Raw genomic sequence first — 25,848 nt, 5'->3', positions numbered from 1 at the left:
AGATTTTCTTTGACATATGATCTTATCCTTTTGTCAGTAACACATGACTGAAGTTTGAGGAGGGGGATAAGATTAACAGCAGTGGTAAGAAAAAAAGAATAATTCTGCAAAAAAAAAAAAATTTGGTGGATCAAAAGAGAGAAGTAAGAGATGCTTGAGTCATTTCTGGGTCAGATCTACAGAAAAACTTTCAAGGTCTCTATAGGGTCATTATAAAGAAAATGTGAAATAAGTATGATTCTAAAATAAATACTTGGAATCAAAAGGTACTTAGTGTAATTTTAAATACTTTATATTGAGGTGAATCACAGTTATTTTTCAATTATATATACGCAAATAGTCCCTAGTTTACTAGTAGAATAAAAAAATACTTTGAAAAAGCATTTTTCTTTTATTTTTTGCCTCTCATGTTGTTGGTCATTTTCTTGTCCTTCTTAATCTCTCCTTTTTTTCTTCTTCATTTTTCCTGAATGGCAAATACATGTGTTAAAATATTAATTATTTTTAAATAGAAAATGTGAAGCATCAACCACTTCTCTTAGAAAATTCCAGAAGAGTAAGTTTTAACAGAACTGACTGTTATCACACCCAGCCCCATGGCTCAAACTCAATTTTAGGTGCCCCAGGGTCAATGAGTTCTATGGTCTCCATTGTGTGTATCCAACACAGGGAATTATATGAAACATTTTGGTTCATACAAATCTCAGAAGATTTCATTCAAGTTATAAAAAAATTTTAGGAATTTCCTCAATTTAAGTGATTACAGAATTACTCCTAAGATCTGAATATCAGAAATCCCTGTAACCATCAGCTATCCTCAACTCTCTGGAGAATCAAGCTAGGTTTCCTTCTTCTGTTTTCATAGCAAGATCTTTTTAGCCAATATGAAGAACTGGAACTATGGTCATTTCTGATGCTCTATCATACAATTGCACAGCATATTAAAAAAATGTATCCCGTGCTGCATTATTTGCAAGTTTGTGATAACTATTAGGTGCATAGAAAAATATACTTGGCTTAAAATCTGTCACATTGTAACTGTCAGCCTTCTGATATTTGCATAATTTATATAAAATATAATACCTGTCTGTCAGCATGTAAAAATCCTAGAGACCTTGCACCTAGAGTTAAAGTAAGCACAAGGCAGCCATGATATCATGAATGTGAAACTTAGAGCTGGAAGATCTAGGTTCAAGTTCAGCCCTCTCACTTACTACTTTTGTGACCTTGGCCACACCATAAGCTCTCTGAGTCTTGGTTCCCTTGTTTAAAATGGGCTATTACCTCCTATTTCAGTGGGTTGTTGTGAATTTTGTTTGTTATTTGTTCTTACTCTATCTCATTCCACAAAGGATTTGAAATGACATGTGTATATTTGAAGATAAAATATATTTGCTGGTGCTTTATAGATTATACAAATATAAGATATTAGCCATTACTATTGGGACTATTTGTACTCCTGGGAGGTGTATCCCTTAGAATGAAAGTGTTTCTAAGCAGATGTTCCAGACACTTCCATTTAACAATTTCAAATAAAACAAGTATTTGTCCATGTGTGACATAGACTGGTTAGAGGTGTCAGTTTAAAATAAACCTACAAGAAGAGAAGACTATCCAAGATCTTTTGATTGAAGACCATTTGCAACTAATAAAAATATCAGATTCTCGCATCCTTAATGCCTGTTTTTTGAAAAGACTATATATAATGACAAAAAACTCTTAAGGCTTAAGTAATTCTTTTCAAAACATTTTTATTTTGTTAATCATAACAAACAAACATTTTAGAAAGAGTCAAGTCTTAGGTTGAGTCATTTTTATTCAGCTTAAAGATAAGGCTTTTGTTGCACTTAGAATTGTGGATAGCTCACAATAACACAGAGGCTTTGAAATATCTGTGGCCTACCAGTTCCTTTAATTCCTTTTATTATCATGTGCCGTTTGCCTTAATCTTGGATTACTCACCATGCTTATCTGCCCTCTGCATCTAAAGCTACCGGAAAGATTGCTCTGGCGTGGCCTAATAGCTTTTATCAACTCACCTAGTGAGGCTGAAGCTTTGATGCTTGAAACCCAGGAGTTGACCACATGGTGCCAAGCCTTTCTGAACAAGTCAACAGCTTTCCTCTGTAAATGATTACTGTTTATGTCAAGGCGGCAACACACTCCTCTCCTTCCCTTTGTCAAAGTGCAGTGGAACCTAAGGACAGAAGCTAGTGACTATTTTGTCAAACCTCCTCCAATTCCCATGGCTTAATTTTACCCGGAGAGGAATTATTGGGTGTGTGTGATCTGTGGCCAGGTTAGACCCTCTTTTCTTTCTCTTTTGTCCTGTTTTAAGCTCCTTTGGTTTTTTCCTCTGGTATCTAGATATTATGTTTGGCAGATAGTAAAATTCTTAATAATCTATTTTGGCTTATCTGACAAGCATGCCTACTTTTCCTCCTTTTCTACAAAACCTGTCTATGGAAATTTATGAAGGGAGCCTCTGTTGTCTTGTAAATTAAAAAGAGCAAACTATTTCCTAAACATCGAAACTATTTGAAAACATTCTATTGACCTTACATTCATGTTACACAGAAAAATTATAAAAATCATGGAATAAGTTTTTTCCCCCTTTATAGTCAATGAAACTGCATTTTCAGTGAATCTGTGAGAAATACAGTCTTGATAAGAGCTTTCCAATAAATATTATGTTCAACAATTATGATTTCTCTGAAAATTGAGTTTGAGAACCCACGTGCATGAGAAGGAGAGAACACTTCAGTGGTTAAAATGCTTTGACTTCAAGGCAGGATAGATCTGCAGCTCACTTCTGGGTTTCCACTTATCAGCTGTGTATCCTTGAACAGTTATTTGAATTCTCTAAGACTTCATTTGCTCATGTATAAAATGGTGATGTTGTTTCTAACTCACAGGATTTTCCAAGGATGAAATGAGGCCAATATGTAAAGCGTCTAATAAAATGTGGGGTGCATAGCAGCCACCACGTCAATGGCAGCAGCTGCTGCTGTTGTCTTTGTTGTTGATATGCTGAGGACAGAAAAAGGGAACTGACCTGGAAGGTTAGATTTTTTAGGATCACTTCTACTAAGATCAGTTTAGAAAGTCTCCGTCGGAGAGACCTTCATCTCCAGGCAGGATGCAGACAGGGCAGCTACCTTGGAGGAGCCGGGCTGGGAGATTCTCTGCTGGGAGGACCACAGCCCAAGTTTCCGACTTTCCTCTCTCTGTTATTTTGCAGCGTCACATCATGCGCCAGTGCTACCTGTCCTGGACAGGTTAGGTTACTTCTCTACACTTAACAATAAGTCACCTCCCTTTTTATTAACAGAACCTTGACATTTCTTAATCCTATTCTTGCAAGGCTTTCCCTGCCCATTCTCTCTCTCTGCTTGTCTCCTACACAGAAAGAACTTAACACTCCATTTGGGATGTTATAAAAGCTGAAAGGATTCAAGTTTAAAATAATACAGTGAGTGGTTGAAAAGATGCATCTACACCTCCATGTTCTCCTTCCTACCCATTTGCATTTGCACATAGCCTTTCTTTCAAAGAAACAGAATTCATCTTTAATTCCCCTGATGCCATTCACCCCTTTGTACCTAATTGGCTCAGTGATTTCCTTTGCTTAAATTTAGCATTTATCAATCACAACCAGTAATGCACGTTATGGTGTTAGCAGACAATTCCACAGGACCCTCTTCGCACTGGGGAAGGGGTACATCTGCTACTTTCATATCAGGATGGCGGGATTTAGAGGTCAATGTGTTTCCCCATCAAGGCTTAAGACTTTGGGGAACAGGGGAAGCGTCAGGCTCCAAGCAGCATAATGAATGGCAGTTGCTGGCTGGCTCAGTTTGCCTGTTCTCAACAGGGAATAGTGCTGCTCAGCATAATGAGCTGGGACTTAGTGTGCTAAACACACTCAGCTTTGGGAATGAGGCAGGCTGTGCCCCCTCCTCCTTTTTTCTCCTGGTTCTGAACTGTATTTTCATCTTGGAAGAAATTATATTGAGGTTTTCATTAGTGGCACCCAGCAGGGTTAAGGGCCTATGAGAGCTGATAAGCTCTATGGCTAAAAAAACCATCAGCCTTTGTGCAGAGAGCTGAAGGTTTAAGTTGCTTGAACTGGAAAGAGTCTGAAGAGGTGATTATGTTAAGCAAGTAATGTGTATCGCTAACATGGAATCAAATTATTAGGGTCAGTAACTTCCTGGCTTCCCCAGTGCATTAAATGAAGACATAACATTGCATCTGTGTCAGGTACTTCTAGATGCCACATAGTGTCAGCGCTGTCTGGTCATATGTACTTCACAGTGGGTCACCTCTAATTTCATGGGTTTCTCTGTGCTGTTGCTTTAATAGATACTCATGATCTTGAGCTTCCTTTGAACTCACAGCAGGGCAGTGCAAAGTCATTATTGTGAGCACTGCTGTGATTTTTGTGTTATATACAAAATTATTATCATCCTCATTTAGAAAGGTAGATATATCCTGCTTTCATGCTTTCAAAAGTGTGCACTTATTTGCTAGTAAGGGAAGCTACTAAAGGGGAAAACACTGAATGTGAAAGATGTTTTTCAGGACTGGTATTGGAAAAGTGTCAAGGTGGAAAATTAATATTAGAAAAGCATATAGGATAGTGGTGCCCAAAGTGGTCGCTCGGCCAGGTGTCAGAATCACCCAGGAATTTGTTAGACATGCAAATCCTACTGACTCAGAGAGTCTGAGATGGGGCTCAGCAATCTGTGTTTTAACAAGCCTTCTAGGTGATGCATGCTCAAGTTTGAACAACTCTGCTATAGCGTTTATGGAGTATGTAATGGGATGGACTCATATGTTCTGGGGGCAGAGCAATAGATAAGACAGATGAAGTATCTGCCCCATGGACCTTATTAAATTACAAAGGAGTACGTGGTACTTCACCCTGATGAAATGTTTATATATACCCAACAGAGCCTGTCATTATTGTATGTACCATTTTATTTTTCATTGCAATTAGTCTGTTATCTTCTTTGGTTTCAGAGAATGATTAACAAAAGATGACTAATAAGTGATTCCTTTGTGCATTTCAGAACCATCCCCCTTGCAATATGTATATCCATGGCCATCGTCACCATTGGCTACGTGCTGACAAATGTGGCCTACTTTACGACCATTAGTGCTGAGGAGCTATTGCTTTCCAATGCCGTGGCGGTGGTGAGTCCAATTTGGGAAAATGCCAATTTGAATTTAGGTTAATGAGTCGATACAATTTTTTAGTAGCTCCCTCCAGCAGAAAGTGTTTTGGAATTCAGTAATCTTTTCTTGACCTGAATGATAATGAGTATTTAAAAAATTTAGAACAAACCTTAGTGTATTCCATTTAACTGATGCAGCTAAAATCCTATATGATTTCTCTGTACCGTTAATTTCACATAAAACATTTCCACATATACACTCTTGACAATCTGTCAAGGCCTGTTGAATAGAAGGCATTGTTCTTCCAACATGTCTTTAAGGACAGGTGGGCAGTTACTGAATTTAAATGAATGCATTTTTTCATATGCAAATTTCAGTTTATTCTGTACTCTTTTCTGTTTGTAAACTTTTCAAAGGCTAACAAAATTATTTTTCCAAGTACCCCTTAAGACTTTTCAAGTGGACCATATATACTTATTTTTTCTAGTATGTCTTTTTGAATACTAGTCATGGAATGTTATTAATTTTTGCAAATACTGAGTTATTCAAAGTTAAAAGATGTTGCTACAGCACTTCTTAGAATATTAAAGATGCTAATGTGCAGTTTAACTGCCTTATGCTAATGCATAAATGGATACTCATCATTTTACAGCACTTTCCAAAATGTATTTGGCTCCACGACCATCTTGGCTCTCAAAGGTCATGGTATGGGACTGTTATTCTGTGACGCATACTTTTATTTTGTATAAAAACTTAGCTAGTAAGAGTGCATTCATTCATGACCTCATAACAATGAAGGGTGAAAAAATAACTTTCCATATGTCAATTCCTTTTAAAATAGTCGCTATTACCTCATATCAGCAATATCCACAGGGAACAAATTATCTCATTTCATCTGAACTTATGTACGAGTTCACTGAATTAAAAAAAGACTCTGCCCACTGCTGTAAGTCCTACCAGACAACAAAATGTACAAAGCTTACCGATGTCAGGTCAGCCATCTCATCTTACTAGACAAAGGGCAGCACTTATTCTTGGAGCGTAATGTGGTCCATTAATTATACAGCACCAGCTGCATCAAGGACAATTAAAGAATCCCACATATTTTTTTTGGAAAATACATTCTTGGTGGAAATTTGCAGTGTTGCACATACCATGGCATAAAAGGATATTTCAGAAGTTTTGTTTCTCTTCTATATTTTCTGTGGCTTGAGTTCTTCAAACTTGTATTTGTATTCTATCCTTTTTATAGGAAACCACAGAAGGAACTGGCAGATACCTGAAAGGCAGGGAGTGACTCAATAAACAGAGATTCAGCTAATGTGATTATTCCGTGCAAAAGAATTTCAGCACTGCTCATGTGGATGATATAATTGATTGTCATCAATTATTTTTTGCCACACTTTTATGTCATAACAGTGGGATTGGTATATGAAACAAGTATCTGTAATACTCCTCAGTGTACATTGGTACTTCACTATAAAAATGTGGCTTTCTAGGCTAAAGAGAAGGTATTGGACAGAAGGATTTCTGTCTCCAGAAGGAGAACTTCTGAATTGAGCTTTTTCCACTTACCAGAGTCAGAGACGACAGATGTCATAGTTGATGAAGATTCAATAAATAGATCATTGCTTTTTGAAAGTAGAGAGAAGGTACTTGTTTTGACCTTTGCCCATAGTTTTGCAACAAGCCATGTCATCGTACCTGCTTTTCATTATTGTCTAAGAAGTTAGTCTGACCCTAACTAAAAAAGAAGGATTATAAAACATACACGTATCATCAGGCTAATAGAAAGTCATAGAACGAGTCTGGCCTCAATTGTTTCATTTTATTCCACTTTCTGGCAAAGCATTAATTTTCTTCGTTCTGTCTTTCACTAGACCTTTTCTGAGCGGCTACTGGGAAATTTCTCATTAGCAGTTCCGATCTTCGTTGCCCTCTCCTGCTTTGGCTCCATGAATGGTGGTGTATTTGCTGTCTCCAGGTGAGTGAGTTCAAGCATTTCTAGAAATGCATTTCTGTTTTTGAGATTGGATGTAATAAGGATAAGTTTAAAAAGAAATAGTGCCTCCAAACCTATTGTTTTTAAAGAGACATGCAAGATCGAAGTCTTCATCCAAGCATCAACAGCGTGTCTTATTCTGCCCATTAGAGGGCACTGCTTGTCTACTCATAGCCTACTCTGAAGCTGTCCTGTAGTGGTTTTTTACAGTATATCTAGAGTCTAACAACAGCATTTTATTTCTGGTGATAAAATCTTTTGTTTCTCTAAAGGTGGCGAGAAAAAAAGTAAAGTAAGAGACACCAAAAATCACCACCCCACCATCTGTATCCCTTTTGTTTTTGTTTGATGCAAAAGTTCCTTTCGTTTTAATATAAAATTAAAACCGAACAGATAAGTATGAATGTTACGTGTGTGTGTGTGTGTGTGTGTGTATTGTGTTGGACTGAATTGATAACACACATACAATGCTAGGAATCTAGAACTAACTTCACCATCAGCTATTTATGTACAGGGAGAGCTATGCTGAGTGGGATGTTGCTATTGTTTTCTGCTCAAAGAATAATATGATATGTTGGCAGATTTTACAAAATTCTAAGTCAGATTTCTCATGATGTTTTCTACCTTATCTGAAAAGTGAAATCTAAGTAATTACCTAAGAAATTCAAAACCATTTGGTATGAAAAAGGGGCAAGCTTTCTCTTAGAGTTCTGGATTTTTCCCTTTGAAATGATCAATTATGCAGTCAACTCCACCCACATTTTTCTCCCATTAGGTTATTCTATGTTGCGTCTCGAGAGGGTCACCTTCCAGAAATCCTCTCCATGATTCATGTCCGCAAGCACACTCCTCTGCCAGCTGTTATTGTTTTGGTAATGCATATTAACAAGTATATCTAGTTATAACCTCAAAGAACAGGTTAGCAAAGATTTCAGACCAAACTTTAGATCGTGCTTTACTTTCTTATTCATTGCTAAATCGACTCTGTGTATGTCTTGGTGGAGTTTGGGAGGCAAGATGTTTTCCATCACTTCCCTTTATTCAGTATCTGATGCTTATTGGATGCTATGGGACAATAATCACATCACTTCTTTTTCACCTGTGTAGAAATTTGTGTGGTTTAAGGGAAAATGATTAGCTTGGCTCTTATCATTGACATAGAGCTCACACAAAAGGATATAGAATAACATGTCCCAAGTCTAGTTACTGGAAGTGGAACTAAAAGCCACAGTCCCAAAACACCCACATCTCTCATCATAGGCCCCTTAGAATGAAAAGCGTGCAAAATTATAGAAAAAATTGATGAAATCCTAGACAGTGCAGTGATTCTGTGATTAAAAGTGAGACATTTGAGAGCAAACCTAGGTGGAAGAAGTAAAAGCACCCAAACTTAAATTTGAGTTGTAGAATTCCTCATGCAGAGAAAAGCATTTGTGAAATGTGGATACAAAAGACTACGCAAGGGGTAAAAGACCTCAAATACCCACTGGCAATGTTATACTCATTTTTCCCTACGATTTTGCAACATTTTTCTCAAATGGAATCTGCTGTCAGGAGCAGCATAGCACTCACTGAACATTTTTTTTCATGCATTTAATTTGTTTCAAAATGTTTCCTTGAAATTTCTTTGCAAAGTACCCATACTCTCTGTGCTGAAAGTTAACATCACTTGTGGGAACAGAATGTATTACTCACTGAAGAGGGCTTTCATTTTAAGCCTCGGCTATCAGTCATGCTGTCCTTGGCATGTGCAGCTGCAGAGACTTGCTACGCTGATCTCTGCGCTTCATTCTTTTCTGCGGTCTTGAGGGTCACACACGGCAAGCACACGGGGAGAGACCGCGTGGAGAAAGAAAAGGTCACTGTTTTGCATTCACAAGATGACTGGGTCATCTGGAAGTGGCTGTGTTTCACGTGTGCGCGTACCCAAGAGCTCATCAGAAACTATCTGCAGAGCTTTCTGTGAATTTTGCAATTGGACGCACTTTTCATTTTAATTATTAGTTATTCACTAATCGTCTCAGCCTCTGGTCTTTAAATTTTGAGTGGTTGAGTATCCCGTGTTTTACTCTTTGAAAACACATTCTCTTCTCTCAACTGTAAAAGCAAGTAAAACCCAAACATCCATATAAAATTCTGTCTGAATAAGTGGCAATGACAATGGCCCTCTTATAATGGTACTGGTGGGTAAAGGGATTATGCAGAATATAGAAAGGAGGTTAGTTGAGTATAGGTTTTAATCACAATAGTAGTTTATCAGTATAAATAACCATTTGAAAACGCTAATATAAAGTGTAGTGATGTTATTGTTTGATATCCCCTGTGTTCCCTATTAACTCACTGAGTGTGGTTTTTCTCCCCTTCCCACCAGCACCCTTTGACGATGATAATGCTCTTCTCTGGGGACCTCTACAGTCTTTTGAATTTCCTCAGTTTTGCCAGGTGGCTTTTTATTGGGCTGGCAGTTGCTGGGCTGATTTATCTTCGATACAAACGCCCCGATATGCATCGTCCTTTCAAGGTAACCTCAGCAATCTTGATGGGTTTACATAAATCTTTCTCCTAATACCTAGTCCTCCCTTTGTCATAACTTGATGATGAGGAACTTGGACTGGGGGCAGCATCTTCTGGAATAAAGTGTTTAACTCTTGCAGGTAGTGCCTTCATAGTAGGTTTATTTTTAGCTTGGAAAAATAGTTCATTCGGTTTTTTTATGTGTTGCACTGAGCTTTATATGTCACATTTTTGAAAAGATGTGGTATTAATATAGGATGTTTGCTGTGTTGATTTTTCATGGATGTGCCCAATGACCTGATGTGTTCAAAGTATGGAATACTTCTATCTATCCATAGGCCAAATAGTTGTGGGCAGCCATGTTGAGAAAGAGTGAGGCAGATATGTCTGGAATTATCACTAATTAAAACTCTAAAATGATGGTGCTTTACAAAGTAGGCGTTTTAAGTATTCTTAAATGTTATGACTTATTACCTTGCTCTTTTTCTACATTATACCCTTTAGAAGGAATAAAAATGCAAAATATACAGGGAAAGCGAACATGTATGAATTTACCACTTAATAGAAAGCCCATTTACCATAACCAAGCATTTCCTTTTGGGAGGGCAGAAGAATATGCTTTTCAACTCCTCCAGCCTTGAGCATTCATGGATTGATTTGACCTCACTATTTATTTGCTTTTAAGAAATAACACAGATAACGTTGTCAGTATGTTGTCAGAATTTGTTTCTAATTATGTTCCTTGCCTAATGCTGGCAATGTCTTTATTAGCGGTTGAATAGGAGTTGGCCTGTTTTATTTCTGTCAGTTCTCATTGTGAATCTCCAACAGAAAATCAATATGCACTGAAAGGCTTTAACATGTAACAAGCAGCCTGTGCTCTTGGCTCCACATGAAAGTGGATTCTAATCATAATTATCAAACAGCCAATCTTTTACAATAAAAAACATAAATCATAATGGTACTTAACTGTAAGATAATTCAAACAGAACATCTCTAATGAAACACACTTATTCATCCTTAGGTTTTATTCTATCTGACAATTTTTAAAAATTTAAGGGAGTATGTTTATGACATTCTCTGTGCCCCATTAAGGAGATTTTGCTGTTAAGGTAAGGTAGGATGGTGCCTGTCGCCCGGTTCCCTGATGAAAGTTGTTCACCCCATCACATGACTGACCTGCTCATCTTGAACCACTTTGTCTCTTGAACTATGTTTGAAGTGATTTTTTTCTGTTCTGTGTCCCAGGTGCCGCTCTTCATCCCAGCTTTGTTCTCCTTCACATGTCTCTTCATGGTTGCCCTTTCCCTTTATTCGGACCCATTTAGCACAGGGATTGGCTTCGTCATCACTCTGACTGGAGTCCCTGCCTACTATCTCTTCATTATATGGGACAAGAAACCCAGGTGGTTTAGAAGAATGTCAGGTAAGACTTTGAAGCAATTTCAGGACCTTTTGCGAGACCAAGTTGAAGAAAACCCATCCATGTGTACATACGTGACATGCACATCTCAAAGTTTAAAAATATGTGTGGCAATTGCTAGTTTGAATATGTTATTCCATTTTAATTAGAACTGAGAGAAGACAAAGCAGGAAGGATGTTTAAGGTACAGCCACTGAATCCTTTCAGGATATTTAGTCTGGGCTTCTCTAATCACGTCTTAGGAGAACAGCTCTTTCAGATAGAATTTTGTCCGCAGTTCTGTAAATGACCTAATTGCTCTTCTGAATCCCTTGCTAACCTAATTATTTTTATTCTGGGTTGAATGCAGTTTATTGATTCTATATCATAACATACTGCTTGATGAGTGATATGAGATTTGGTGGCAAGTTAGGCAGAGACCTGCAAAGGTCTTAAATATCATGATTGTAACACTACCCTATTTAATAGGCATGGCGAATCCCGGAAGGGTGGGTCATAAGAACAGCAAGAACAATGAAGAGAATAGCAGCTCACATTTATTGTGTGATTTCTATGTGTTAGCATATCTATGACCTTTTTAAATCTTTATAACAACCTTCTGAGGTAGGGAAAACTATTATCCCCATTTTATAGATTTTGAGATGTAGCATGGGACGATTCATGTGACTTATTCCCAGTCATACAACTATTAAGTAGAAGAGCTGGAATTCAAATTCAGGCAGTTCTGCATTTTAGAAAAATCATCCTGGGCAGTCAGGATGGATTAGAGACGGTTGAGGCTGAGGACAGAGAATCAAGCTTGGGGGTTAATGCGGTAATCCTGAAGAGAATTGAGGAAGGTCTGAGCACAGGTAGTGTCAGCAGGATCTGAGAGAAAATGAAAGATATTGAAGAGGAAGAACCAGCAGTGCTTGGTGTTGAGGTAATTTGGGGGAGGAGAAAGCATAGTTGATCAGTAGGCAGGAAGCGTGCTTAGGAACACCTGCTTTTGAAAGCTCAATGCTCTGTAAGGGCCTCTGCCAAGCAAGCCCTTTCGCTCACAGCATCATTTCATTCTATCCTTCACAAGATCCAGGTGTGAGGCACTGTTGTTTCTCTACCTAGATGGGGAAACCAGGACTCAGGAGATGGAGAATTTATTTTTGAGTGTGCGGGTTTTAAACCATTGAGCTAGGATTTGAGCCCATATCTACTGGATTTCAAAGTCCATAGTCTCTCTAGATTGGATGACTGGTGGAAGAGAGAGAGAAGTAAAAAATACAGCCAGAGGAGCAGATCCATTCTTGCTGGTGGGTTTAGGAGTTTAGACAACAACTTTTGTTCTTCTCATATACTTCCTTTACCACCGTAATTAATTTTTAAAAGCCTAGTAGAAAAGTCAGGGAAATTTAAATAATGTCAGTGTTACTAAAAGTGAAAAACAGAGAAACCAACTTGGTGTACATATTGGAATCTCTAGTGTTCCATACAAACTCATTCAGAAATCAGTCATTCAAAATAGTTTTGCTACTAATGGGCTTTTAATTGATACTTGGTGTCTTTAGACCTTAAACTACTATTTATACCTGAATTTTGCTTTCTAACTGGCAACACTATTCCCCAAACAAGTGTTAGTCTAAAAGTTAGGTTCTTTAAGGCTAACAGGCACGCTGATGACCAAGCAGGGTATTCAGTCGGTTTCTTGTAGGATCACACTGGTTTTCTGTAGAATATTTTTAGTTATGTTTTCTCTGTTGTAGGCAATGAATATAGAGCCTTTTCTGAAAAAGGAAAGTCTTGTTAAACAGTATTGCCATTAGAATTGCTTTCCTCGTCACCAGTGTTCAGGACAGGTTAGCGCTTCTCACCATGAGATCTGTATCTCCGATCCTGGCCAGAGACAGTGAAAACCCCAGAGCACCCTGCAAAAACCAAGAGAATTTAGGAAGAAAGAACTGGTAGCCCTAGAGTGGGACAACAATGAGAAGGGAGCAGGAGGAAAGAGCAAATTCCCTCTTCTCTCTTACTTCATAGGCATTTGTTCCTCCTGTTTTCGGTCACCCAACTCTAAAAATTCTTTCGTTTTGCTAACATGTACGGATTGTGTACCATTTCTTTGTCAGCACATATGAACTACTAGCTTTCATCCTTGATCCTTCTTCGATGTATTTCCATGCTCATGTAATTTTGAAGTTTTTTATTTTTCTTTCTCTAATGACATTTTGAACATCTCCAAGGACTCCAAATTTAGTGATAGCCATTTGTGAAAGTAGCGGCAATGCAGTGGTCCCATAATGGGTATTTGGTTCTCAAAAATGCCCTTAAATCTTACCAGGGAACATGGCAATTCTGCCTTTAAACTGCGATCATTGTAGCCCTTTATCTTTATAGCTGCCTTGAAAGCGAGTAGCAGAAAGCAACAATCCTCCATAATTTTGTTTGATTTTCCTCTTAGGCAGCTTCTTGTAGTAAAATAAAGAAAGTTCATAATATTTATGGCTGCAATAGCAAGTGTTTTCCTAGCCTTTGGCCAAAACAAAACACTCACCCATGGACACACAAAACAAGAGAGTCCTGATCCTCCGCCTCACCTTCCCCCCACCAGCTGCTTCCTTGTTGTTAGAGAAAAACTCAGTGTGAATGTGGAGGCCAGAGGGCCTCTGCTTGGAGCAGTGTGTTCAGTCACTGAACATCAAATTGTTTTGTCGGGTAACATTCTTTAGCCTTTAAATCATTATTTATTTTCTCCCTTAATGTACATGAACAGATTAGCCCTGTGAAATGATAGTCTATCAAAATACATCTTATCTAGGATGCGTCCATAAAAAACGTGAGGTAACTGACAGCCTTCGGAAAATGGTGAACGGCTGCCCGTGTAGATAGCCAGGGAAAGCTCAGAACTCGAGGAAGTGAGATTTTCAGAGATCGGATGAATTTCTCCAGCCACAGGATGCCAGTATTGAACCACGTTTTGTTTGACAGCATTCCTAGGGTGAAAAGAAAATGTGCTCTGAAGGGAATAATCAGGAAGATTTTCTCTGCCATCTGTGACAGAGTGGTTAATTCTTCTGGGTATTTATTTATTTATTCACTCATTCATTTATTCATTCATTTATTCAGGCTCAAGTTTCTCATCCAAGGAAAACAGGGCAGATACCCCACTGACGTACATAGAGATAGCTAGACCTGGCAAACCCCAGCCAGGGCTCGCGGCAGCCGTCTCACTTGGCTGCCTCTGTTTACCCTTTGTAGCCAAACCTATCATAGCTGAAAGTGAATGGGGTGACTGAAAGTTGGTCCCTCTTGCTCAGGGTGAGACAATGGAAGAGAGATGTATTTAAACAAAATCTTTGATTATAAAGCATCAGACTGGGCAACACCGGCAGAATGACTCTAGCCCATCTTTGTGGACAGTGACTTTGCAATTCCTGAGTCCTAAAAGCGTATGCTGCTTACGGTGTGTTAGGATAACTTCATTTATGATACTTCACTGCAAGCTGCTAATGCATTTGACAGACTCTTCACGAAGACTGCAGTGCAACATTTTAAATTAGTTAAGCTTGCCTACATTTCTTAGGGGTCCAAACCATCTTTATGTAAGGATAAAATAAGACCACGCATGTGAAAAGATTTTGAAGACTTTTAAAAAAGCACACGTACTATTCTTATTATGGCTTCCAGGGAAGATTCGTTTTGTGCTAATACTTCACAGTCTTACTCAATTTTCCCCATAGGGCTCACGCTTGCACCAGGTGTGGTTGGGTAAATCAGATTTTGCAAGGTCAGTTGTTTCAACTGATTTCAAGAACAACTACTAGACATGAAAGGTAAAGCTGAAATGCCCCACTTGCTATTTCGTTTTGTAGCTTGTGTGACTGAAAACATAGAATGCAGACGATTGGCTCAACTTTATTTAAAAAAATACTGTCACGGGGTTGATTATCCCCAAAGCCAAAAGCCTTACATGGGTGTGGATGTAGTTGAATGCCACATGCTCTGCAACTTTCCTGGGCAAGCAGGAAGCTTCCACAGAGGCTTACTTGGGTCTGTGGAGCACACCTGTTTGATCCCATGGCTGTAGGTAACTTAGAAGGAAAAGTTGGTGTGGCTCCAACGGCTACTCAGAGCCCAAATCAGTCACTCTACTCAAACCTCCATGATGATGAAAATTACTCAAATCTTGAGATCCCAAGACAGAGCATGAGAAAGCCACAGGAGAGATTATCAACAGGGCTGATTGAACACGGAGGAAGAGAAAAGACTGCGTATGCAGAACTGAAAGAGAGATTCTTTGGCCCCATACGTGCTATTGAATAGAAGATCCAAACTGGGCTTTCAGGAGGGAGAATGTCACACTAGGAGAGCAACAGAATCTTGAAGTTGCTCTCCTGTTGTCTGGAACTGATGCAGTTCCATTATTTGCTTACCCACTATAACATGGGTAAGCAAAATGGGAGGGCGGGGCAAGGAATGTCCCTGCATACAGAAACACACTTTTGGAAGAGGATTTTGTTTGGGGGCACGGAGAAGCAGATGCTGCATAAGAAAGATAGTCATAGTCATTAAAAAAAGAAAAATCTCAGTGGGCAAATACATGAGTACTCCTCCACACACACACATACAGAAAAAGCACTCATTGTGGAGATTCGTTCAGCTAGCTACTGCAGGACTTCTCCAGGGAGGAGGGGCTGGAGAGGTCAGTTCAACCCTACTGCTTTGCATTTGACTATTGCAGACACCTAAGACCTTTGGTTTCAACTTCCTGTCAGATAGTCCAAGCCCCCTCTCTGCTTACAAAAACCGACATCTCCCTTACTGTTGATTGCTATTTACTTTTCCACAAGTCTATCTTTCCAGGATCATTTTTACCATTTCCCTTTTCTATAAACGTGGGCTTTAATTGCTGGAGTGCTCCCTTGTTCTCCACGTACGTCTCAATGTAAACAGCGGGTTGTGAGAAAATATCATTTATGTAAGAAACATTTACGTGGCGTTTATTTGCCAGAATTGTGCTTGCTGTTTATAATTAATGTATATCATAAAAATTAGTGTTCTGAGGAGAACAACTTTGGGAAACATTATTATAAAGCGAAGGGTGGGAAAATATACCCTGTTTAGAGGCATTAAATAGTGCTTGGAGGAGCCTGTTACAGGTGACAAGTCATAAAAAAGAGACTCTATGTCTGGATGAGAAACGATCTCAGTCTGAAACCATCAAGAAGATAGCCTCTAGAGGCTTCAGGACCAGTAGCAGTTTGAAAAGCTTCTGTAGGGATTGATTACAAAGATAAGAGGTGAACAAGAACTAATGTCCTGGGAAATGAGAGCCACAGAGTTCCAGGACTGCCGAGATAGGGTGACCTTAGAAATCATCTAGCCCAGGGGTTCCTACATTTTACTGTCTATCAGAATCACAGATTTCTGGGCCCTGCCTTCAGTTTCCAATTCAATAGGTCTAGGATGGGGCTGGAAAAGATGCACTTCTAATATCTCAGGTGACGCTGATGTTGCCGGTCCGGCAATTACACTTTGAGAACCACTGACATAGTCCAAGTCCCTCATTCCTTTTTTTTAAAAATTAACTTGTTATTGAGATATAATTGACATATAACATTGTGTAAGTTTAAGGTGAACAGTGTGTTGTTTGATATATTTATATATTGCAATATGATTACTGCAATACTATTAGCTAACACCTTTGTCATGTCACCTATTTATCATTTCTTCTTTGTATTGAGTACAGTTAATATTTAGTCTCCTAGCAACTTTTATAATACAGTAGTGTTGACTGTGTTCACTAAGATGTGCATTAGACCCTCAGAACTTATTTATTTACTAGTTGTAAGTTTGTGCCATTAAACATTTCCTGAATTCTCCCACCCTCCAGCCCCTGGTAATCACCATTCTTCTCTCTGTTTTCACAAGTTCAGTGTTTTAGTTTCCACATATACATGATATCAAACAGTATTTGTCTTTGTCTGATTTAGCTCACTTAGCATTATGTCATCAAGATCTACCCACGTTGTTGCAAATAGCAGGATTTCCTTCTTTCTCATGGGTGAATAATATTCCATTGTATATATACACTACATCTCTTTATTCATTCATCTGTTGACAGACACATAGGTTGTTTCCACATCTTGGCTATTGTGAATAATGCTGCAATTAAAATGAGTGTGCAGATATCCCTTCAAGATACCGATTTCAATTCCTTTGGAAACCTATCCAGGAGTGGGATTGCTGGGTCATATGGGAGCATATGACCCTTTTAATTAATGTCTTGTTGAATTCAGTTTGCCAATATTTTGTTGAGAATTTTTGCATTCTACATTCAGCAGGGATATTGGTCTGTAATTTTCTTTTCTTATATTGTCTTTGGCTTTGCTATCAAAGTAATGCTGGCCTTGTAAAATGAGTTTAGGAGTCTTCCTTCCTCTTTAATATTTTTGGAACAATTTGAGAAGGATTGATGCTAATTTTTTAAATGTTTGGTAGAATTCATCAGTGAAACCATCTGTTCCTGGGCTTTTCTGTATTGGCAGGTTTTTGATTACTGATTCAATCTCCTTACTCATTTTTGTGTTTTTTAGATTTTCTATTTCTTCATGATTCAGTCTTGATAGCTTGAGCGTTTCCAAGAATTTCTCCATTTCTTCCAAGTTATCTAGTTTGTTGGCATATAATTGTTCATAGTAGTCTCTGATAATCCTTTGTATTTCTGTGGTATCAGTTGTAATGTCACCTCTTTCATTTTTGATTTTTTTTATTCTTCTCTCTTCTTTTCTCAATTAATCTTGCTAAAAGTTTGTCAATATTTTTCTTATCTTTTCAAAGAACCAACTCTTCATTACATTGGCCTTTTCTATTTTTCTGGTCTCTATTTATGTCTGCTCTGATATTTGTTATTGCCTTCCTTCTGCTAACTTTGGGCTTAGTTTTTTCTTCTTTGTCTAGTTGCTTGAGATGTAAAGTCAGGTTGTTTATTTGAGATCTTTCTTGTTTCTTAATGTGGGCATTTATTACTATAAACTTCCCTCTTAGAACTGCTTTTGCAGTATCCCATAGGCTTTGATATGTTGTCCTTGCATTTTCATTTGTTTCAATAGATTTCTTGATTACTCTTTTGATTTCTTCATTGACCCATTGATTGTTTAGGAGCATTTAGTTTAATCTCCACATATTTGTAAGTTTTCCAGCTTTCCTCCTGTCACTGATTTCTAATTTCATACCATTGTGGTTGGAAAAGGTAGTTGGTATGATTTCAATCTTTTTAAATTAGCTAAGACATGTTTTGTAACCTATCATGTGCTCTAGACTGGAGAATGTTCTGTGTGCACTTGAGAATCTGTATTCTCCTGCTGTTGGATGGCATGTTCTGTAGATCCATTTGGTCTAAAGTGTCATTCAAATCCAATATTTCCTTTATTGATTTTCTCTCTGCATGATCGATCCATTGGTGAAAGTGGGGTATTGACGTCCCCTACCATTATTGCATTGCTGTCTATTTATCCCTTCAGATCTGTATTAGATTGGTGGTTATGAGAGGGGAAGGTGGGGAGGGGAAGTGTGAACGGGGTAACAGGGCACATATGTACAGTTATGGATGATAATTAGTCTTAGGGTGGAGAACATGATGTAGTCTATACAGAAATTAAAATATAATGACGTACACCTGAAATTTATATGATGTTATAAACCAAAGTTACCTCAATAAAAAAATAAAAAATGATAATAAAAAATGTTTAATATATTTAGGTGCTTCAATATGGGGCACGTATATGTTTACAATTGTTATATCCTCCTAATGACTTGACTTCTTTGTCATTATATAGTGACCTTCTTTGTCTCTTGTTACAGTTGTTGACTTAAAGTCTATTTTGTCTGATATAAGTACAGCTACCCCTGCTCTCCTTTGGTTTCCATTTGCTTGAAATATCTTTTTCCATCTCTTCACTTTTGGCCTATGAGTGTCCTTAATGCTTAAGTGAGTATCTTGCAGGAAGTATACAGATGAGTCTTGTTGTTTTAAATCCATTCGGCCACTATCTTTTAATTGGAGAATTTAAACCATTTACAGTCATGTACTGCAGAATGATGTTTTGGTCAGCAATGGACCACATATATGACAGTGGTCACATAAGATTAGTACCATATAGCCTTGGTGTATAGTAGGCTACACCATCTAGGTTTATATAAGTACACTCTATGATGTTTGCACAATGACAGAATCATGTAATGATGCATTTCTCAGAATGTATTCCAGTCGTTAAGGGATGCATGACTGTACACTTAAAGTAATTGATCAATAAAGACTTACTATTGCTGTTTTGTTAATTGCTTTCTGATTGTTTTGTAGTTTCTTAGTTCCTTTCTTCCTTTCTTGTTGTCTTTCTTTGTGAGTTGATGATTTTTTTTGTAGTGGTTTGCTTTGATTCTTTTCTCTTTATATTTGTGTATCTATTACATGTTTTCATAATACATCTTATAGTCATAACCATCATTTTTAAGCTAATAAAAACTTAAATTCAGTTGCATAATAAAGTTTTACCCATTTACTTACCCTTCTCCCACAATTTATGTTGATGTCCCAATTTTCATCTTTTTATGTTATATGCCATTGTAACTATAGCTATTTTCTTGACCTATATGGTAGATTTCAATGTAATTTATAAACCACATTGCAGTATGAGAGTATTTTGAATATATATTCACCTTTATAAGTGAATTTTAAACTTTCACATTTTCATATTGCTGATTAGCATCTTTTTGTTTCAGCTTCAAGAACTCACTTTAGCATTTCTTGTAGAGCAAATCTGTTTGTTATAAATTCCCTCAGCTTTTGTTTGTCAGGGAAAGACTTTATCTCTCCTTCATTTCTGATTGACTGTGTTTATGGGTAAAATATTATTCATTGATGGCAGTTTTTTTTCTCTGAGTACTTTGAATATATTGCCCCATTCTCTCCTGGCCTGCAAGGTTCCTGCTGAGAAATCTGCTGACAGCCTTAGCATGATTCCCTTGTATGTGTTCTCTTGCTGCTTTCAAGATTCTCTCTTTGTCTTTGATTTTTGAGAGCTTGATTGTAATGTGTCTCAGTGAAGATCACTTTGGGTTGAATCTGTTTGGGGATCTTTGAGCTTCCTGTGCCTAGTTGTCCATACCTCTCCCCACATTTGAGAAGTTTTCAGCCATGATTTTTTAAATAAGATTTCTGTCCCTCTCTTCTACCTCTGGGACTCCTGCATTGTGGATATTGTTTCTTTTGATTGTGTCCCACAATTCATGTAGGCTTTAGTCACTCTTTTTTATTCTAATTTCTTTATTCTCCTCTGACAGGATAATGTCTAGAGATCTGTCTTCAAGCTCACAGATTTTTTTCTTCTGCCTGATTGAGCCTATTGATTCTTTCATTTCATTCATGGTTTTCTTCATTTCCAGGATTTCTGTTTAGTTCTTTTTTATGATTTCTATTTCTTTGTTGAATTTATCATTTTGTTCATTTATTGTTTCTTGAGTTTATTGATTTGTCTATCTGTGTTCTCTTGAATCTTGCCTAGCTTTCTTAAAATCATTATTTTGAATTCTTTTTTGGATAACTCATGGCACTATTTCTTTGGGGTCAGTTACTAGAGCTTATTGTGTTCCTTTTGTGGTGTCATGTTTCCTTGCTTTTTAAGGCTTCTGATGAGTTTGTATTGATGTCTGTGCATTTGAGGGTGCAGTCACCTCTTCCAGTCTTTTTGGACTGGCCTCAGTAGGGAAGGATTTGCACCTGGAGCTGGCAGCAAGAGCACTGACTGGGTAAGATGCAATGTCTGTGGTTCCTGTGAAGGCACAGTGGTGTAGTCTCTGTGCCTCTTTGTTGGCTGAGGTTGATTGTAGGGGTCATCTGTGGCTGTGGTACCTGCAGGTGGCAGTGGCAGGTAGGGCTATTGGGATCTTTGGAGGCTAATTATGCTGAAGTCTTACTGTTCCCTGTCCCCCTGCACCCCCCCCCCTTTTTTTTTTACCCATGGGAGGAAGTTCTAGCTGAGGAGAACTTCTTGGCGCTTTGTGTAGCATGCTGACACTCAGAGCCCTCAGAGTAGTATTGGAACCAGGGTCCTAGGATCAGATACACATGGAACGACCACAGAGCCTGGCTACTGAGCACAGATGAGCTTGCTGTGGCTGTAGTACTGGTGTCTAGTGTATGGGCATGTGCAGACATCCCGTGGAACTGGTACCTGCATCTCAAGGGCTCACCATCATGACTCCTGCTGGTGGGAAGGAATGCAGTAGTGGCAAGGGCACTGGGATGACAAGGTGCAGTGGTGGCTTGGGCCTAGGGGGCAGAGTGCAGTAGTAGTACAGCCTTCGGATGGTGGCTGAAAGTCTCAGGTCTGGCCCCTGGGGGGTGCTCACAGGATAGCAATAGCACAACTTTGGTGGTGTTCTGTTAAAGCCATGTGTAAGGGCCCAGAGAATTGGGCGCAGAGCTGTGACAGCATGACCTAGGCAATGACAGTTCAGAGCTAAAACCCAGGAGCCAGGGTATAGGGTTCAGGAGAGTGGCAGCTTGGTCCCAGCAATGATGGGTCTGAGCCTCTACCTACCACAGGAGTGGGGTTCATGGTAGTGGCAACATCCCTGGCAACGATGAGTCAGAGCTGCTACCTGGTACCCAGGGGGTGAGGCTCAGGGCAGTGAGAGCCTATCTCAGCAACGACAGTTCAGTCTTGACCTGATGTGTTGGGTGGGGCTCAGGGTAGCAGCAGCATAGCCCCAATAATGGCAGCCATAGTGTGACTTGGGACCCTGAGGACAAGGCTCAGGCAGGGGAGGCTGCCTTTGTCATGATGGGACAAAGCCTCCACCTGGGGCCAAGTTGGGCAAAGAGCAGCGATGGCTCTGGTCTTCTATATGATGAGGTGCTGTGGTCTCCAATCCCTGAGAGTAGAGGAAGGGAGACACAGCAACAACCAGGGTCCTTGAGGGTAAGTCTCACTTCAGCAACAGCTCTCTCTGGGACTAGATGCAGAGTTGGGGCACTGCAGGCTGCTCCATCAGCTGGAATCAGCATCACTGAAGACTGTGGGAGACCTCTGGAGCAAAGGCTGCAAACGGCCGCAATAGAGAGGCTTGCTGGGGTGTGCCTGTTCTCCCTCTCCCCATGTGGTGAACTTCCTCCAAGGGGATTACCCTCAATGTCCAGCTGCTCCCAACGGGGGGAAGGGGTGATGCTGGCAAAGTGCTTCCGTTACTTGTCTATGTGGCCATCCATGATTTTTGAGCTCCACTAGGTTTTAGCTCCTGCTTCTTTGTTGTTTAGAGTTTTCCCTGAGCTGTTTTTCTCAGTTTGTAGCTGTTTATTTATTGTTCTTCTTGTTTTTTTTCTGGGGAAACAAGCATTGGGACCTCCCAGTTCTCCATCTTGCTGATGTCACTCCCAAGTCCCTCATTCTACAGAGGAGGCAAATGAGGCCTGAGAGAGAAGATATTTTGCTCAATAAAACCCTACAAGTTTCAGACTGGAGATTATATTCTGATTCTTCTCCTGATTTTGCTAAGGAATTGGTTATAATCTCATGAGTGCAAAAACAACAAACCGATTTTAAATCGAGTATGAAGTGCATTTTTGAACATTTATTTATAATCTTGGACCTTTTGTCTCAGAATATTTTCAGCCTCCTGGTTCATGAATAAAAGTCTTTATTTGAATACAAAATATTAATATATTCTTGCCGAGAAGCCATCATGGGAAGTTACAGAAGTGACAAATAAATTAATTGAGCATGATAGGATTCTAATGAAGTAAATAATTCTTGAAAGTGCTCTGTGAAATAGGCGGTTGTGTGTTTTCAGTATTCAACCCAAGATAATTCACATTTTGCTGTTTATGTGCATTTCTGACTTCTGTGCATTTTTAATTTCTCTTCTTTATTTCCCTGTAGACAGAATAACCAGAACATTACAAATAATACTGGAAGTTGTACCAGAAGAAGACTGTCATAAATTATGAATTAATATATTTGAAATCTTGGCGATCTGTCCCGGCCCTTGTTTCTTCCCAAAGGGCTGAAACAAAATATGGATCTTCACTTCATTTTATGACAGTCGAGAGGATTGCAACTTTGGTGATGGACTAAAGGAATCGGTTATTTCCATTCATATCTTTTTGTATGTTCAAACTGGTTTCTAAGTTATACCATGAGTTCTCATGATTGTTTAGTCCTTGATACCTACCTGTTGAGGTTAGGGAAAAAGACTGCGGAATGAACAATTACTTTAGTGGTCTTTTTCTATAACCTATCTTATAACGGCTAAGAACCTTCAAATTGATGACTGAGATGTTTTCTGTATATGTGGGTTTTGTAAAAACTATTTTTACATACTGTAGATGACCATACTGTGAAAGTGTTTTCTACTTTTCTGGAAAAAAAAAATCATATGTCATCCTTATGGACAGAGGAAAGAATGAAATTTATTTTCCATTGGCATTGCATTGCTTCCCTTTAGATACCAACTAAAATACCACTCATCTTTTAATGGACTATACCCAGAGCATTTTGAACAAAGGACAGAGGGGATATGCCTAATTTTAATGAATGTATTAAAGAAGAGCTTCTAGGGGCTATTGTTTATGAGACAAATCCAGGAATTCTATTTAAGTAAAAATCCTTGAGAATTTATTATGCTAAGATTTTTTTAACTCATTATCAGGAAGTTCCACGGTTATGTGCCATGTTATTTTCATGGTAGCCCATTTGATCAGGAAAGGATATGGCACCTTTCTTAGAGCAAAGCAATACTCAGTTTGGTGTTACAACCTCTTAAGCACAGTAACTTGTTTCACTAATAGTTTAACCCTTGAAAAATGTATCTAAATATGTGTATTTTTAAATCTTCAAATTGCAATATCAACATAACACAGAAATCACCAAGAAAAAATGCCCAAAATATTATGTTCAACCCTACAATCAAATCTATATGCAGTGTTAGTAATTCTGAACAATTTTTCTTATTTCATAGCTATTTTTACATGGTGATGAATTTTGACAGTTTGTACATTTTCTTTATACATTTTATATTCTGTTAAAATATCTCTTTGGATAAAACTGTCCAGATCAATTAGGAAAAGGCATATATTTACATAAAAATTGAGGAGGAAATGTCACTGCTAAATAAGATTTACAACCAATGTTTCTAAAAATTTTCCACTTCTATATCTAGGCTTTGTCAGTAATTTTTTCACCTTAACTACCATTTGACTTGCAAAAGAGATAACTGATAACAAATTCATTGAAAGGAGGAGAAACTGTGCATGATGGTGCGCATTCAGACAGGTGTTGTTATGCTAGGATTCGAAAATATTGTGAAATTTTCAAATGAAAATAAGATAATGGTGAAATTTGTCAATTATTATTTACATACAGCTAAGATTAAATAGTTATGGCCGGAGTATGTTTCACCCTTTAATATTTGTCGATTTTAAAATAAGAAATTTTGAAAGAATTACACTGATTAAAATCATTAAGAGCAGATGTAGAGTTCATAGATATTTGACCAAAGTAGAAATGATTATTTATAATTTGAAGCAATTCCAATTCATTCATTTCAATTTTTTCTTTTGATAAACATTTAATATATATCCAATATTGACATCTTTCCAGCCAAACCTAGTGTTTGGGTCTTTAAGTGAATTAATAAAAGTTCCTTACTTTTTCTCTTACCATAGAGTTTTAAAATTTCGTCTGGAATCTTTAATACCTATATCCATTTGTCTACATCTTTCCCCACTATATTGTTCCTAAAGGGAGAAGTAGATTTCCTTTATTTTCCTATTTTTTACAGTCTAGGTCTATACAATCTCAACCAGCAAACTCCTTTTTTCTCTCCTAATAAAAAAAAGGTAAAGTCTCATGAAGAGGTTTGTGTAGTTCTTGATTATTCCTGAGATTAATGTGCTCATATCAATAGTGGTAGATAAGTTTCCTCATTGTGTTTGCTTATTTTGGGTTCTAATTTCTCTTTAAATATGTTGTTGTACAAGATAACTAGAATACATATTCATTATTCTTTCCATCAATTTCAAAAATGATTTTTGCATTGTTAAATTTCTAAAGCCATTGTAATATCATTTTAACCAGAGAGAGAGTCAGTCGGTAATTTTTTAAAAAGTGATGAAGATTAAGCTGTATTTCAACTTATTTTTAGGACAGATCATGACAAGACACAGGGTTTCTGTAATCAGGGAATCAATGCTTAGTTTTTATTCAAAATGGTGTCATGCCAAGCAGATTCTAGTTCTAAATCTCTCCTGCACACTTTTATATATACGTGTATTTTATACTAAGTAAAATTTTTTCTCATATATTTAGAATTTTATATATATGGCATTATATATATAAATTATTACATGTGATATACTTGTAATAGTGTGCATATTCAAATGGCTATATACATATTGAGAGTTGATTATAACACAAAATAAAAATGCTAATACGGTGTAAGACAACTAGAATACTATTTTCAAGTGTTCTGCTTTTTGGGTACATAGAATCTCAACTATTTAATTATGAATTAAACAGATCTAGTAAAAAACTTCCAAAGCTAAAACAATCTGGTTTAAAAAATGGAATGATTCTCCTTCCACAATTATGAATATTTCAGAAATATTTTTGATCCATTTTTTAAAATATTAGATTATCTTCCTAAGATTTTTCTTTGATCAAATGAAGAAAACTGGACTGTTATAAATGGTGACTTG

General features: G+C 37.9%; 1 protein-coding gene across 1 annotated transcript in view; it reads left to right on the top strand.

Annotated features, from left to right (window-relative positions):
- Positions 1-25,600, top strand: part of SLC7A11 (solute carrier family 7 member 11) — a 74,817-nt gene extending 49,217 nt beyond the window's left edge. The window contains exons 7-12 of the mRNA XM_014850841.3: positions 5,076-5,199; positions 7,062-7,165; positions 7,959-8,055; positions 9,555-9,704; positions 10,946-11,123; positions 23,033-25,600. Of these exons, the coding sequence (XP_014706327.1) occupies positions 5,076-5,199; positions 7,062-7,165; positions 7,959-8,055; positions 9,555-9,704; positions 10,946-11,123; positions 23,033-23,100 (721 nt within the window). The 3' untranslated portion in view covers positions 23,101-25,600. The remainder of the gene's footprint in view (positions 1-5,075; positions 5,200-7,061; positions 7,166-7,958; positions 8,056-9,554; positions 9,705-10,945; positions 11,124-23,032) is intronic.
- The last annotated feature ends 248 nt before the right edge of the window (positions 25,601-25,848 follow it).

This window comes from Equus asinus, chromosome 3, assembly GCF_041296235.1.
Source record: "Equus asinus isolate D_3611 breed Donkey chromosome 3, EquAss-T2T_v2, whole genome shotgun sequence".
Taxonomy (NCBI): Eukaryota; Metazoa; Chordata; class Mammalia; order Perissodactyla; family Equidae; genus Equus; species Equus asinus.
This window is presented reverse-complemented; position numbering and strand designations above follow the sequence as displayed.